The sequence below is a fragment of the Kwoniella dendrophila genome, chromosome 9 (assembly GCF_036810415.1).
Source record: "Kwoniella dendrophila CBS 6074 chromosome 9, complete sequence".
NCBI lineage: Eukaryota > Fungi > Basidiomycota > Tremellomycetes > Tremellales > Cryptococcaceae > Kwoniella > Kwoniella dendrophila.
In genome coordinates, this window is record NC_089484.1 from 1,087 (window position 1) to 17,481 (window position 16,395).

The 16,395-nt window shown below is 43.0% G+C and overlaps 7 protein-coding genes across 7 annotated transcripts; 3 read left to right on the forward strand and 4 right to left on the reverse strand.

The window, feature by feature from the left end:
- Nucleotides 1-362: 362 nt before the first annotated feature.
- L201_006428 (uncharacterized protein) lies at nt 363-2,816 on the forward strand (the record flags this gene model as incomplete). The annotated part of the gene is made up of 7 exons (XM_066222147.1): nt 363-560; nt 618-745; nt 802-898; nt 956-1,857; nt 1,921-2,128; nt 2,183-2,438; nt 2,488-2,816. The coding sequence occupies 7 exons, from the start codon at nt 363-365 to the stop codon at nt 2,814-2,816; spliced, it is 2,118 nt and encodes a 705-aa protein (XP_066078244.1).
- A 141-nt stretch (nt 2,817-2,957) lies between these two features.
- Nucleotides 2,958-4,214, reverse strand: L201_006429 (uncharacterized protein; the record flags this gene model as incomplete). The annotated part of the gene is made up of 2 exons (XM_066222148.1): nt 2,958-3,748; nt 3,803-4,214. The coding sequence occupies 2 exons, from the start codon at nt 4,212-4,214 to the stop codon at nt 2,958-2,960; spliced, it is 1,203 nt and encodes a 400-aa protein (XP_066078245.1).
- Nucleotides 4,215-4,241: 27 nt separating this feature from the next.
- L201_006430 (uncharacterized protein) lies at nt 4,242-5,116 on the reverse strand (the record flags this gene model as incomplete). Its single annotated transcript, XM_066222149.1, has 4 exons — nt 4,242-4,388; nt 4,436-4,490; nt 4,548-4,878; nt 4,927-5,116. The coding sequence occupies 4 exons, from the start codon at nt 5,114-5,116 to the stop codon at nt 4,242-4,244; spliced, it is 723 nt and encodes a 240-aa protein (XP_066078246.1).
- A 511-nt stretch (nt 5,117-5,627) lies between these two features.
- On the reverse strand, nt 5,628-7,849 carry L201_006431 (uncharacterized protein; the record flags this gene model as incomplete). The annotated part of the gene is made up of 13 exons (XM_066222150.1): nt 5,628-5,879; nt 5,935-5,981; nt 6,044-6,147; nt 6,203-6,297; nt 6,352-6,419; nt 6,462-6,506; nt 6,559-6,874; nt 6,937-7,030; nt 7,100-7,262; nt 7,334-7,367; nt 7,449-7,600; nt 7,680-7,723; nt 7,785-7,849. The coding sequence occupies 13 exons, from the start codon at nt 7,847-7,849 to the stop codon at nt 5,628-5,630; spliced, it is 1,479 nt and encodes a 492-aa protein (XP_066078247.1).
- Nucleotides 7,850-8,750: 901 nt separating this feature from the next.
- On the forward strand, nt 8,751-11,541 carry L201_006432 (uncharacterized protein; the record flags this gene model as incomplete). Its single annotated transcript, XM_066222151.1, has 13 exons — nt 8,751-8,814; nt 8,938-8,953; nt 9,011-9,099; nt 9,162-9,204; nt 9,254-9,864; nt 10,057-10,169; nt 10,236-10,384; nt 10,448-10,545; nt 10,601-10,778; nt 10,832-10,946; nt 11,008-11,197; nt 11,257-11,400; nt 11,453-11,541. 13 exons carry the CDS (start codon nt 8,751-8,753, stop codon nt 11,539-11,541), a joined length of 1,899 nt encoding a protein of 632 aa, XP_066078248.1.
- A 424-nt stretch (nt 11,542-11,965) lies between these two features.
- Nucleotides 11,966-13,693, reverse strand: L201_006433 (uncharacterized protein; the record flags this gene model as incomplete). Its single annotated transcript, XM_066222152.1, has 1 exon — nt 11,966-13,693. One exon carries the CDS (start codon nt 13,691-13,693, stop codon nt 11,966-11,968), a length of 1,728 nt encoding a protein of 575 aa, XP_066078249.1.
- Nucleotides 13,694-14,863: 1,170 nt separating this feature from the next.
- On the forward strand, nt 14,864-16,090 carry L201_006434 (uncharacterized protein; the record flags this gene model as incomplete). Its single annotated transcript, XM_066222153.1, has 5 exons — nt 14,864-15,031; nt 15,080-15,216; nt 15,274-15,610; nt 15,662-15,872; nt 15,933-16,090. The coding sequence occupies 5 exons, from the start codon at nt 14,864-14,866 to the stop codon at nt 16,088-16,090; spliced, it is 1,011 nt and encodes a 336-aa protein (XP_066078250.1).
- Nucleotides 16,091-16,395: the final 305 nt, after the last annotated feature.

Genomic DNA, 16,395 nt, shown 5'->3' on the forward strand with positions numbered 1-16,395 from the left:
GATAAAAAGTTCAACATTTGTCGTTAAGTACAATCCTAACCTTTTGAACATGGTGCCAAGCGGTGAAAGCCGCTTCGAGTTGTATATATATATCGACGTCTGTAGCTGTCCGTTATATGAAGTAGCCGCGGGTAAAACCGATGTTTTTGGTTCCTTCGCTTCGTTGTTATCTTGCCATTCTCATCTCGTTTTTCTCATTTCAATTATCTATTCAAACGTTTCTGTACTGAATTTGTTATTTCTACCCTTTACTGTTTTCGTTATCTGAAGACCAACTACCCACTGCAAACGCTCGATAGAACGATCTTTTCACATTTACATCGATGATCATACAGATATAAAGCGTAAACCTGCTAGCAAAAATGGATTTCGGTGGAGCGTCAAATTCAGCAGCTTTTCAATCTTTCAAAACCTCCCAGCCGAATCCTCTATCGAGTACTGCTTCAACCTCATCATCCTCGACAGTTCTTGCTTCAGCCTCAAGTCCTGGCGAGACCTCCAAGACTGGTAAGAATCAACGAAAGAGGTCCGGTTGTTTGACCTGTAGATTACGAAAGAAAGTATGTGACCGGTAGTCATATTGTCATGTCATACAGCTAATCTTTCTGCATATATAGAAATGCGATGAGGGTAAACCAGCTTGCGGGGCATGTACCAGACTAGGCTTAGATTGTATGGGTTATGAAGCGAAGCGTCCGACTTGGATGAATAAGAAGGATAAAGTGAAGGATGCTACCGCTCAGATGTAAGTGTCTATTGATCACTATATTCCCCATTGACTAATCAAACGAGATCCATCAGCAAGCAGACTGTGAACGAAACAAGATCCGCTAGGATGAGATCTCATTGGGCTGCAAGAGCTGCGTCGGTTTCTGCCAAAGGTGAAGACGAGCAAAGTGTGAGTGATTCCAAGTTGTTATTTTTCGCTTCAATTCACTAATCACCTGGTCAGCAGTTATCATATAGTCCAGAGAGTAGTGCAATTTTAGGCGAACAAGGAGACATGTGTACAAATAAATCTACAACACTGAATGCGTTACCGTCGGGAGAACCTCCCTTAGCTTCAACCTCCTCGATGCCGGTACCAAGTACTTCTTACTCTACAGAATATACATATAGTGGTGGTCCAGTCAGAACCGCTCGTCAACAGCACTTCACGTCAATGCCTACCACATACCATCATCAACCTACTGTCACTCCAGCCCCCACAGAATCCTATGTTCCGACTTCAGCAGCAACGTCTCCTCTTATTGATCCAGACATACTTAATTTACTCGGTCTTGGTCCTCCCACAAAACCAATGCAGCCAGATAATTATTTCCCCTTGTACCCTCAGTTGCCAAATACCTTGTGGTTTCCGTATCCCAGTACACTAGAATCAAGGGAAAGTCTCGAAGATATGCGTTATTTCCATCATTACCTCACAGTCATCCTTCCACTTACATATCGATTTGATAATCAACCTATATCTGATCTTGTTGCTCCACTTGCGCTTCAGAATCCTAGAGTACTTCAAGCCTTTTCAGCAATCGCAGCTCTACATATATCATCGAAGAAAACCCCACACCTGCTCACGAATGCTAATTTGATGCAAGGAACGATGGAACCAGTCCCCAACGCGGATGATGTATTCGCTAGAACCACTATTCAAGCTACAATCCGAGAATTACAATCGTTACCGGCGGCCGAGTTAGGTTCAGATGATTCAATCCTTGCTGCATTGTCAGCCAACAGTTTCAACTTGTTTGATGGTGGAGAGAGTAAAAGCTGGGTTGAGACTGCGGAATTATGTAGACGATGTCTGGCTGCTGTTTTAGATGGTGTGGGTGGGGTTGGATCAAGCTTTTCCGGCTACAGGTGAGTATACTGTCCAACAGTATTACGTGTTGATTATCCATATGCTAATACACTCCTCTCTAGACCTCAGATCGATATATCCGCGTTGATGGATCGTCTAGGTCATCTTGTTAGTCCGTTGATGTGGGTTGACATCCTTATGTCAGTCACGCAGAATAAGGCATCCCAATATCTATCGATCTATCGGATATTCCTTCTTGATCGGTACCGCAGTCCGGGAAAAGTCTCCAAATTACTGCAAGAAACAGTAATGGGATGTGACAATACCACTGTGAGTTAGCTATACCAGATCATCGGTTATAATACTGATTGTATTCTTAAATAGCGATTGGCTCTTGCCGAGACGATATCTCTATCCGAATGGAAAGATAAATGTGTAAGATCGGGTACCTTATCCCATCGCAGCCTTGTGGAACGAGCAGATGCTATTGAACGACTACTTGGAGAGCGAAAATGGAGAGAAGAACATTTGTTCGAACCGGAAGATCCTTCAAATATTCATAGAATGGCGATGAGTAATGTGTTTCATCACGGGGTTAGGGTTTTACTAGCTACGGTTGTTGATGGATGTTTCCCGAATGGTGAGTCAATCAGTATCAAGCTTCCACTACGACTAACAATCTGTATTAGTCCCTGATGTAGCAGCGGCAGTACAAGATACGGCAGACGCTTTGATGGCATTCGATAAATATGATGGTCAAGGCGCCGCAGACAAACTCATGATCTTTCCAATCGTGATTGCTGGCTGCCATGCTGATCGACCAGTATTGCAAAGGGTTTTCCGGAATCGATTCACTCGACTCAATGACGAGAATGCAGCATTTGGGAATAGTCGAACGGCATTGCGCTTAATGGAGGAAGTTTGGAGTAGGAGATCACAAGTAGCGAGCGAGCAAACGGAAGTTCACTGGCGGCAAGTCATGTTTGAATTGTACGAAGGCGGTCTACTTCTGATATAGATATTGTAAGTTGTAACATATTGTGCCATGGTTCAAGTTGTAATGGTTTATGATATCTATACACATATCACATGCTACATATATATATGTATAATAGCTGAAAGAATCGCTACATGATCAGAGCTACATTCACAACCGGGTTTAATGATTTGGTCTAGGGATACCTTGGGTTTGAGCGAGTCGTTGATATTTAACCGCACTCTTGATAACCATACCTTCACTTAATTCGGATACAGAGTCCCTATAAATTTCTTGCCATGGTGTTTGACTCTTGGGATATTGGTATGGACCTTTAGACTTCTTTCGTTCTTCTATCTCAGCTTCGCTAAGAAGTACATCGGCTGTCCTTTTCAGAAGATCGATTCTAACACGATCACCATTTTGAAGGTAACCTAACATACCCCCAGTTGCGGCTTCTGGACTTGCATTTAGGATTGAGGGACTTCCACTTGTTCCACTTTGTCTGCCATCACCTATACAAGGTAATTCAATACCCTTTTTAATCAATTCACCAGGTGGAATCATATTCACTACTTCAGCTGCACCTGGATAACCTACAGGTCCAGCACCACGCATAATAAGTATAGTTCCGGGACCGATATCGGGCGAATTTTCAATTCTGTGATGATAGTCTTCGGGTCCATCGAATACAGCTACTGGACCTTCAAATGCCATTGGATCATTCGGGTTGGATAAATATTGTTCCCGGAATGCTGGGGAGATGACTGATGTTTTCATGATACCACTATCGAATAAACTTCCCTTGAGGTGTAAGAACCCTGCTTCTTGCATTAGAGGTTTATCGAACGTTACAATAACTCGACGATCTTGTGATAAGTCACCACGACAATTATCGCCAATTGATTTTCCAGATACCGTCAAAGCATCAGGGTGGGGTAAAGCATTATGTTCTAATAATTCGGCGACAACAGCTGAGTCCGATAGAAACATTAGCCAGATCCTCTTACTGGTATCACGATACTTACCGGGTAAACCACCTGCCCTGTGATATTCTTCACACAACCATTGTCCAGCTGGTTGAACGTTTAATAGTAAAGGAAGTTTATATCCAACTCTTTCCCAATCATCACAATCAAGTTCTACTCCAACATGTTTGGCTACAGCGTTGAGATGTATAGGTGCATTGGTTGAACCTCCAATTGCTGCACAACATGCGATAGCGTTCTCAAAAGCTTTCTTCGTCATGATATCTGAGGGTTTAACATCTTGTCTGACTAATTCAACGATTCTTAAACCAGTAGCATAGGCACATGCACCTCGTTCTCTATAAACAGCAGGGATAGATGCACTTCCAGGTAAAGCCATACCTAAAGCTTCCGCCATCGCATTCATGGTGGATGCGGTACCGATAGTGTTACAGTGACCAGCACTAATCATCAGCTTCTTTTCAGTCTACTGTGCAACTCACCTGGGTGCTGATAGGGCAACATGGTGCAAGAATTCCGCTTCTGTGATTTCTCCTGCAGCTAATTGTGCCCGACTTTCCCAAACTACACCACCTGATCCTACCAATTTCCGTCCACTATAACCATTCAACATAGGTCCGACATTCTATATAGCTTATCAGTATATATTGTGCCATCTGAGGAATAGCTTACCATTGCGATAGCAGGTATATTCACGGTTGCCGCTGCCATCAGTAAAGCAGGGGTACTGTAATATCAACTGTCAGCGAGAACGACCAATTGAAGTCGACCAATCTCAACCTACGTCTTATCACATCCTGTCAAGAGGACTACACCATCTAAGGGATAGCCATACAGTACTTCCACCAAAGACAAATACGACAAATTTCTATCTAAACTTGCTGTAGGCCTTTTACCGGTTTCTTGGATAGGATGACAAGGGAATTCCAAAGGTGTACCGCCAGCAGCTATAATACCATCTCTCACTCGTTTTGCAAGCTCTACATGATATTTGTTACAAGGTGATAAATCGGAACCAGTTTGAGCGATACCGATAATAGGTCGATTCTTCAGTTGTAATTCAGGTACAGTAAGACCTTGATTCAGGTATCTTTCGGTATACAAGGCAGACATACCTGTTGGATTCGTCAGCTTGTACAATTCAGACTGTCAATGTAGCATACCTAAGTCTGTGGGATCATTGAACCATTTCTTGGACCTTAGCGGTACCGCTGGCTCGATCCCTTCTGTTGAGTTCGCATCATGTTCCGCTGGAGAAGTGAAAGAACGTAGTTGACGAGGACCGCTTCCAGCAGTTGCGGCTAAAGCTTCTTCAGCTCTTCCACAGTTACATCCTTCACATGGTTGAGCCATTTTGCTGCAATTTGTCGATAAGTGTCTTGGAGTGAGTATGTATATTGATAATAAATGTTGAATAGAAATGACAATTACATATTCTTCTCACGTATAAGAGTCATCAGTTATGATCATGAATCAGGCTATACAAGGTTGGTTGTTCTCTCGGTAAAATCGGACCGAATTCATCCCGGAGTATCTCCTGAAAGTATGCGTACCGTATGCCATAAGAATTATCCTCTGCTAGACTAGGCTGCCAGGTGAAAGTATCAACTGTAAGACTGCCTAATAATAGTATCTGCAGCGGGATCTGACTTTGGTATAATTACATAAATGGCGTATCTTTTACACAAACTAGCTACAGTATTCCCGAGGGGTTTCCAACTCGTTCTTTTGCCGATATGTTATCGGGTATTTCCGAATGCATCATCTACAGTGGATACAATTGTTTGATCTCAGGTATTGCGAGGATACTTAACTTGGTAGCTGAAAGTTTGAAGAGTATTTCGGTACGCATGTGAGCTGACATTTACCACTTTTTATTGCCGCAAAAGTGTAACAAATGACCTCTAACGCTTCTCAAATAGACAGCATATGAGATTGCTCCACAGAAAATGGCGAGCCAGCTAACCAAAGCGGTCCACTTGAAATGGATAGGTGAAGATGCTCCGAGAGTCAAGGCATATTTCAGAAGGTCAAACAGGTTTTGAAGTGCAAGTTGTTTTGCTGTCAGAAGATTTCGTTTAGGGTGACTATCGAGAGCAACTTGTAACTCTTTGAGCTGAAGACGTGTTATCAGCACTAACAAGTCAAATTATTACCCAAAAATAACAAACCTGACAAAGGTCGAAAGACCATAAACCGATGCGAGATAAAGCGATACCTGATGTATTGATCAATATTGGATACTTTTGTCCTCTATCATGTAGCTATGCATATACGTACCCCCAAAAAGTATTATTGAATTCCAAACCGGTCCATGTTCACCATATTTACCCATCCCACAGAAGAAGGAAGTGACTACTGGCGCCAAACATGCGATTTCAAACCTGTTACAAGTATTATGCACAAGCTGCTGCTGAATATCGAAACAGGGCTGCTCACCAAATTGACCAAGCTCCAGCTCTTTCCAATCCAACTCTCTCCTCCAGGACAGGCATCACAGCTGTGCCGAATAGACCAGTCACAAGACATAAACCCTAAAAGACTGTCAGAGATGACCGTTGCAGGTGTTCGAGAATTGAAACACCTACACGCATGCCAGCAATAAGCGAATCATCAAACCCTCGAGCTGACTTGATATACGAAATAAAAGTTCCATCTGGTTCTGGTGAGCCTCATTGCCAAGCGACTTGCGACTTACCAAATGATAAAGTGGTCAAGTGTATCAAAGCCATGCAGACGGAACCTGCTCAGACAAGAATCAGCTTCCACTTTCACCAGAGCCTAATTTCACTTACTGTAGAATATGGGCAATTGTTGAAACTCCTGCCATTCACGTATCTCTGTTTGCATCGCAGAAACAAAACCTTTCGAAATATGTTGCGATCCGCCACCAATTTCTATAGTGCGATCTCCGTCGTCCTCTTCTTCGAGTAATTCGATAGCTTCTTCGGGATTGTCAGAGGATACATGTCTTCTGTCCAGAACGGGGAAGCGATCATAGACCACCTTTATCCACAGATATTCGGTCAGGAGAGTAATCACGGACAGTCCAAGGAGAGCTGTCGCTGCAATCGGGTATCCAGTGAATGATGTGAGCAGCGATACCACCAGCTGTTGAGAAAGCCTTCATCAGCTGTTGGAATCAACGGAGAGCCTGACCGAGCAATACTTACTGGAGCGATCAATTTAGTGAAAAGGTCAATTCGCCTCATATAGGTATTCAGTCGCGTTAATATGGTAGAGTTCCCTTGAGCGATCTCAGTGATCCTGGGCAAATTGTAAAATGAGATGCTAAGCGTCTCGAAGATCTCAAAGGAGTACTACAAAATCACTTACCAATCCCTTTCGATGGCGACAGTCAATCCAGTAAAAGTAACTTTGAGAAGAGCGGCAGCAGCGATGGTGAAGAGGAGAATCAACCAGCAGAATAGCACCGTATACCATGCCGCTTGTCCATAGAAAGCTTTGATGGCCACATCTTTCAGTGAGATTAGAAAGACTACAGCAGAAGACACAGTCAATCAGCGAGCAAAACTACAAGATGATCCCTTATTTTTGATTAGAACTGACCTAGAAAGAGCGAATAACTCAATGCTTGGATTACCTATCGTGCGAGTTAATCATAAGTCACTGCGGCCAGCCCCCCCCCCCCCCCTTCCCCCCCCATACCTTCGAAAAGATTTACCTTCTGTGAACATATAGTCATCCGAACAAACTGTAATCTATGGGTTTGGTCGACTAGACCGCCAATATAACTTGAAAACATGAGACCACACGCGGTTGAACACAGACCGGTTAGAGACGCTGGTACCAGAGTATCAGGAAAGATTTGGACCACTAGAAGAAAACAAGGGTTCTCAAGGGATCAGAATCGCATACAGTCTTAGCTAAATCACAACGAACATTGCATACTTACAAAAGAGGAAGGAGGCGAAATCATATGCAGCGGATCCGAAGGCACTGCAGCTTGGTCAGCACTTTATCCTACAAGACTATCATGGCTAATCTGATTATCACTCACCTCGAAGTATGTTGTAACAACAAACAAGCCATAGCCGAACGGTTTATTGTTGCTGTTTGGGACATAGCGCGGTGATCACTATCCTAAAGACCTTCTGCCATATGTAAATGATGATTTAAGTGAGTTGTTAAGCTTTGATCGGCCACTTGAGAGCTCCTGATACAATTGCTATTATCACTAAACCATAACCATTCAAGACAATAACTGAATGTTATCGATCGTTCATGATGTGTTGCGTCCGTCTTCGAGTATCGTATCATGCGCAATCAGGGCGTATATCGTACGATTCCAACATGATTGAGATCTGCCCTCCACTTTGCTATGATTGCGTGACAATTCACCGTCTAGGTACTCACTTATTGTCCAGGTATTCATTTCCCATACATTATCTTATCTATCATATTCATATCTACTGACCAGACATGTAATTCTTGCTTTCAGCTCTTTTTGCTACAGCCTATGTATATTTTATCGCAAATCACTCTTCATGTCATACCATTGCCACTAATACCTTCATTAACCGGGAACTTTTCGGCTTACAGGGTTAGAACCTTTCACCGTAATGGATTAAATGCACTTGGCTGAACTAGGAAAGCAATCCAAGCATAAAGATGAGAATCAGGCTGGATAATTTCCCTTTATTACTAGTTCACCAAATTACAGTATTTGTAACAATCCTGTTTTTTCGGTATTTTCATTGTTTCTGCACCATATATACAGGCACCGGTGAATGTTTTCCGCCTTTATTTCACCATACGACATATATAACACGTGAGACACCACCACCTGGTAACATCAGTATATCCAAACATCCCATAAGCGGACCACATTTTCACCTATACAAATAGAATCCAACCTTTGTATCTCAACTTAATCGCGTATTCAACAGTATCTATTCTCAATCAAATATGCAGAGACTGTAAAATAGAAGAGCCACTCGTATGACTTTTGCTCTAACTGGATTCGATGGTGCAAGACTCAAACAAAGGGTATGAGAGAACGAAAGAATTTGGCGCTAGACGGGATGGACGTGAGTAAGATTGATGTCGAAGGGGTTGTGCCCATATAGCTGACACACAACATAGCTGCGTGTGATGGTATGTGGTGACAGGACTCTCTAGCGTAGAGCCCATACTGACTATTCTTGTATCAGCTTGTAAGGCGAGGAAGTGAGTACCGTTACTTGTTAATCCATCGCTGTTCCCGACTGAACGTAAATGTTATAGGTGTCGTTGTAACGCTCATGCACCAGACAATCCTTCGACTTCAGTGGCATCAAGACAATGCACACAATGTCAGAACTTGAAAATACCTTGTATGTTGAAAGAATCCTTGTCGGAATGCAAGAAAGTGTATTGAGGCAAGTAACATGAGCAGGTACATTCAATTACCAAGGTAAAAGACGAGGACCAGTACCTGGGTGAGTTACTCTACATAAATGATACTCTCGGTTGCTGACGGGCTCGCAGCTATTTGCGGTCTCGCCGAGCTCAAATAGCTGAATCATCTAGCGGTACCCAAAACGTTATCACACCAATCACATTTCCTGCTCAAACGCCTGAAATTTCCACCCCTTTTTATCCATCCACCTCATCCTCTACTAGTATACCTCAAACCACCGTTCCAATCGATGTGACATGGGTACCTCCTATATTGCCTCCACCACTGACTACCAATCAGTCCGTCTCTACACCTTCTGCCGGCAACATGTCCCTGTTCTCCCTACTGTCCAATGAATCTAGCTCACCCGCAACTTCACCCAATAACCCTCTTGACGCTGTTCTACCTCGCTCGTTACGCCTCGAAATAATCTCGCTCTTCTTCAGATGTGTATGGCCTTTGCTCCCTGTACCTCACAAACCTACATTTATGGCGGATATCAACAACTACAGAGAAGAACGGGCTGGACAGGAGGAATGGACAGCTATGGTGTTTGCGTTATTAGCTTTCACTCTAGTGCAAATACCACACCACTTAGTTTCGATCACAAAGAATGATATCAAAGATTTGGTAGAAAAGCTTTCACGGAAGGTTAAGATGTACTTGATGGAGGATCATCATAATGTTTCTCTGGAACGGCGTGAGTCTAAAGAATAATATAGGTTGAGATCGTTTTCTGATGCCCTTAATTCGTGGAACAGTGATCACGATATATTGGTGAGTCGATTTGGTTATTCGCTATTGCTAATAGTCGACAGCGCTGACTATACTTCACGATTTCAGCATAGGGTAAGCAGCTGCATGAATTTTTCATATTTCTGGTACGTCACAGCTGACATATCGCATAGCACTGTTTTCAACAATTTGGGAAGGCATATACAATCGCGAGCATTACACGGTAGTAATGTAGTGTATTGTTTGCAGTTGGGATTAAATGAGGAAAGCGTGAGTGTTCGTGATATCGACTAAAGAAAAGAAAGAAACTAACATAGCTCAACTCTTTTCGTATAGACCTATACATCAATGGACCCTGTTAGCGCTGAAATACATCGCCGATTGTTCTGGGCAGTTTATTGTAGTGATCGCTCAGCAGCATGCTCCGAGAACGGAAATTTGCTATTCAACGAGGATGAGATCAATGTTGCTTTCCCAAAAGATCTGTAAGCTGAAATCACGAACAGCGGGTGGAAACCCCAAGCTGATGACCTATGTTGATTTATCAGAGATGACGATTTCATCACACAATACGGTTACCAAGAGGCTCCGACAGGTCACGCTTCTCTGATGCGTGGTTTTGTGGAATCATGTCGCTTGTTTAGCTGTAAGTAGGCACTATCAACCAGGATGACCTTGCTTATATCTCTCTTGGTCCGTAGTGGGCGGTAATATGCTTTCGAAGCGCATGAAAGATCGGTCAAGACCACCAAGTGGATCATTCCTTAGAGCTCGGATTAGTGAACTAGATGAACTGTTACAGCATATAGAGCAATTGCTAGCGAACTGTCAGCCAGAGATGGCTTTAGGTTTCACAGATATGGGAACTTTAGCTACAGAGTGAGTGCATGCACAACAGTAATAACGAAACATGCTGATTTACTGAGACTCAGGTTTGAAGGAGGCTTTGTTGACGCAGTCCCAGATATGCTGCAACAATTGATACCTGCAAGTCATGCGGATAGTACACCTTTCCTAGTACATAGTGCACATGTGCGAGTGACACAGGTGGGTTATAGACAAATCAATTGTAGTCGTTGTGAAGTAAGCTGATATTCTCGGATCACAGCAACTTTTCAGGTTCTTAACATTGCAATATCGAGAAGATCTATCACAGATCCTTTACCATGAACAGCTGCGTATCAATTCCATCAGACCCGTATACATACCATCGCCGCCAAGATCAGAGGAGCAGAATAAACGAAAAGTGTTAGAGGATTTACTGCAGATACTACATGGAATACCTCTGGAAATTCATGGTACGGCTACTTGTTACTTCTGCTATCTGTCTGTTATCTGATGTTTTTACCACATCTAGCAATCAATTCATTCCCAGGGATAAGTAAGATACGCTCAGTATCAGCATCACTGCTCACCAGTCTGTCGCCTAATTCCGCTGAATATGGGGCGGATGCCATACCGAATGTCACCGCTCAAGATGAGCGAAGTATGGAGTTGCTCTGTGAGTGAACATCGTCTGTTTTACATTGTAAGACTAACAGCGTATCATGTAGGCGATTTCCTTCGACTGATGGCAACGATAGAAAGGATGTATTCTCTGGTCGCTGATCCATCAACAGTTTCAACGGATGGAGCATCTTAAGGGCTGGGTGTATAATTAGATGGATGAGAACCCCGGGGGTAGTCAGTATAATGAGAATCTGGTTTAGCCTTGTTGTATAACATGTATTATATAGATGGCAACAGGAAGTTCACCGCGCCGCATTTCAAATTTTGGCTTCTGAACTCTCTACAAAAGGTAGGGAGTATCCAATCTGCCATCAAGGGATAAGATCGAGTAGGTTCATCTCGAAGTCGAATTTGATACAAGGTAGGAGTGGGTACTTGATATATCATGCCATCACTTCATCTGTTCTGCCATTACAAACTGCTTTTATTGCCGAGCAAATGGTCAACAAGTACCATTTGTGAGGTGAATATCTGCCATCTCTGCAGATAGAGATTCATGACTTCACCCGTCCAGTACAACTACCAACTACATACGGTACAAATGTAAACTATGGGAATCATCGACAACATGTTTCTCCATCGCTTTGTTCATTTACACCATCTTGATTACCGAGTCGGCAAAAGCAAGAAGATGTAATTTCAATGTCAGCCACGCATAGAGCTACATCCAATCTTTGTTTAATCTGAATTGCCTCCGCATCCCTTCCAAGAAGTTTCAAGCATTCATGATATCCATGTAGGGCCCAGACTGTGTTTGGGTGTTGATGAGCTCGAGATAATTCGGGATTCAAACCAAGGTCTTCCGCATATGCTTTCGCTGCTTCTTCAACATGACCTTGTTCTAATGATAGAGCAGCGTAAGCATGTCTGGTGGGAACCATCCAACCCCAAGGTTCGGTATATCTTAATCCATCATCTAGTCTAATGGCATCACGCAATCGTTTGAAAGCCATTTCGAAATTACCTTTTCTATACTCGATCTCACCATCCAACATAGCTGTAGCAACTTCTAGTATATCAACGATACGATTTGGATAATCCCGTCTGCTGTCTGGAACTCGTTCTGCTGCGAGGTGGTACAATCTTCGCTGTTCTTCGGCTTCAGGAATGTGTCCTGTCGCAGCGTAAGCTATTCCTTTACCATAATGAATCATCACGGTGGTAGTGCAGTATAATTCTTGATCTTCAGGTAATGGTAAAGCTTTGATTTCGTCCCACATGCCGAACCGAACATAGACGTGAACTCGAACCGAGTGGAAGAATTCTAACCAATCTGCTAAAGGTGGAGATTCCACTCGTAGAACTTCGTCTGTAAGAGATGATTCCATCGGATCTAATGCTCGAAGGGCGATTTTTGATTGTCCACCAAGCATGGCAGCGTATATCAAAGAATGGTAGTTGTGGCCTCGATAAAAACTATACATATTTTTGGCTCCTTCACGAGCGAGGTACCTGTTGTCTGCTTTGACAGCTGCAGCGTTCGAAGCTGCAGCACGACGATAATCACCGACTAAAACATCCAGATGAGACGGCATATGGTGAAGATGGCCACCATCTGGTACTAATCCTCGAAGACAATCTGCGCCAGGTAGAGCGATAGCAGGAGACGCTGACATTTCCCAGAAATGAATGCTAAAATGGAGTAAACCTGGGTGAGATTCTACGTCAGGATGTTGCATCCCGAGTTTGAACAGTCTCTGAATGTCATATACTGGAGAAGACTCGATGGGTAAACCAGTTTGTATGTCAAACATCTTTCGTTGAGCTATCATCATTTTGGCATCTACGTATAATGTCATGACATCTAAATCTTCTGGTAGAGCTTGGTAAGCCTTTTGCATGGCATCATCGTAAGCAATGTTGATTTTGTCATAATCTTCCACAATGTGGTCGACTGGAAATCGTTGACGCATAGCTTTGATCAACATTTGTTCTGCTTGAGTGGTTTTAGTGATTGCAAGCAGTTGTTCGGCTTTGATGGCGCTGTTGTGACATATCTTCATGGATGTTGCAAGGTCTTTCTTATCGAAAATACCCCATGCTTTATTGTAGTTGGGTCCCGCTGCATATGCTACACCCCAGTGGGCGATAGCACATGTGGGATCATGAGCGATAGCTTGTTGGAAACATTTGATACCTTCGACGTGATTGAAAGCGTAACACCAATTCAAACCACGGTCGAACCACACTTGGGTAGCTGAGTTAGAGGTTGAAATAGGTCGACTGTATTCTCCCAAGTCATAGTAATCATCGGAAGGATTTATTGGTTGTGGAATATCAAGCATTGTGAACTCTATGGGTTATTTGATTTGATGTAGATAAATATATGATGATAGAAGAATGGAGTCGATAAAAGGAAGGTTTCGATGGCTTATTCTATAGGTTCAAAAAGCATCATCAGCATTTCAATTACGATTAGGAAGGAAACAAGACTACACTCACAATTCAGATATGTGACACTAGTAGTCCTAGCTCATGCAGATTCGAGAGTTTTGCGATGCGTGTTGAGTAGATGGATAGTGATTATCAAGAACGTAATGATACCTGAGGTGTATGACAGGTGTGGTCAACCTTTATTGAAAGCTGCAGGAGGACGATATCAAGCTCAATCAGAAAGTCTGCGTTTCTGAATTAAGAGAGCGAAACTGGCATAGTACAGCGGATCACAGTTAGTAACATGGGTTTGATTATTCAGAAGAAGTGAAGTGGGAGGATACGGTAAAATCCGGTGGGTTCTAAAATGTGGGTTCCCTTTTTGGACTCATCTGACAACAACGACGATGCGGTGGAGTAGAAGCAGTCAGATTTGTTGATCGTGGGTACTTCTGCGACAATAAGCTCACGATGGTGCCCAGTTCAAGTGGTACTTCTAAGCTTCGACCTGCTATTTTGATACCTAGTGTCGTTCAAGTTGTTCAGATAATTACCAGTACACATCATTCTAAACATTCCGCACAAAACCATGTCGCTTTCATGAGCTTCTGGATGTATGTATCATTGGTTGATTGTGTTGCAGAAATCAACGGCGAGTCAATTTATTGCTGAATCAGGCGAGAGATCATAAATATAGAGGAAGAAATCCGTTTGATCGTTGAAAGAGTCACATTGCTCGATGTGCTGTTGATGTTGTGACATGCTGGGTGTGTCCACTATAGACTAACACCACGGATCTCTTTAAGCTATACTTCAATCCCGTTGCTCTCAATACCTGGACCATGAGTGTAAAGCGGGAACGAGATATCATGTGACAAAGTATAGAATATCATGATGATGATTGATGATATCTGAAGTGCGATGAGAAAAGTCGGATCCGCTGCCGGATGGACCGGCGGGAGGTGAGAGGCGAAAAAGTCACAGATTCTGGCCTATTTCACCATTAAATTAGTTGCTGTACAGAAATCCATTTCAGATCATTTGCTATTCTCATGAAGCCCAACTGATTTTGCCTATACACAATGACAACTACTCAAGTCATAACAAAAAAACCCGTCATCCAGACGAAAACCGCAAACAACGGTATCAGATATAAACCGTTACATCCAACCTTTGGTGCCGAAGCATATGCGGATTTCTCCCTTATCAATCAGGAATTTGTGGAAGAGATAAAGAAAGGTCTCGCCAAGGTACATTCTTAGTGTCTAATCTCTGACATCTCTGACAAATGCTTTCAGTATGGGGTACTCGTTTTCCGAAAAACCGGTCTCGATGATGCCAGACATGTGGAAATGTCTAAATTATTCGGCGATTTGGACGATATAGCCCCTTTTGTAGGTGGTTTAGGACAGAAGAACCGTCTTAGTAGTGACTAGTAAGTAATCAATGTAGATCTTTAATTCCAGACTGACTTTGATGATGCCTGTTCTAGCCTTTTTGACGTCGGGAATGTCAACCCAGATGGCACAGTAATGCAGCCTGGAGGTATGCGAGATCTGTTGTTACGATGCAATTATCATTTCCATGCAGACTCCGCTTTCAACCCTCGACGAGCTGGTATCTCTCTTCTTCTAGCACACGAACTTCCGCCTGCTGGCTTTGGCGGAGATACCGAATTTGCTGATACACGAACTGCATATCAAGGGCTTGATGATGCAAGAAAAGAGGAAATCAAGGATTGGGTGGTATGCAATAGTCAGCTAAATTGTCGAAGAAATGCTAATATCGACGAGAATGGAAAACTAAACCCTCTACTTGATACCGATGAAGTAAGTTAGTCAAAAGTTCTCGATGTGACGATGATGCTGACTCTTCTTTAGTTTGATCCGATGAAACACAAGTTTGGTAAACATAAGCTTGTACAGACCCATGAACCTTCCGGTCAAACCAATCTGTACATCGCTGCTCATGCTCATCACGTTGAGGATTTACCAATCGAAGAAGGTCAGAAACAGCTACATGACCTCTTGCTTCATGCAGGCAAACCCGAATACACATTCAAAGTCACATGGCAGGATGTTGGAGACCTCGGTAAGTTGATAACGGTGAAGTCAGTTTGTTCAGCTTACTCAAAACCTATTCAACCCATAGTCATCTGGGATAATACCTGTACTCTTCACAGGTCGGTACCTGGTAGATACGCTGGTATATACAAGCGAGACCTAAGGCGGACGACTGTTCACGATATGAGTTCGCAAGCTTGGGGTTTGAATGGTGAGGGAGCAACATGGAGATCGGGTTTAGATTAGTGATGTTTTACTTTCTTACATATTCTGATGCATCTTTGTTCTCCCGGTATCGCTTCGCGGAAGAGCTTAAGGCGAATCAGGATCACATAACATGCATGAACTTCGGTTGCTTAGGAATAACAAAAAATACTTGATGAGAAGTCAAGTTGGAAATATCGCCAAAAAATGGGTATGAAAGGATAGTAAGCGAAAGTAGTTGCGCGAAGGAGTCAAAATATTCTAGGTAGAAGTGAGTAATGACAGGGGACACGACGATAAAGGTAAAAGGGAAGTAGGCAACAATGGTGGTAGTGTTTTAGGTGGAT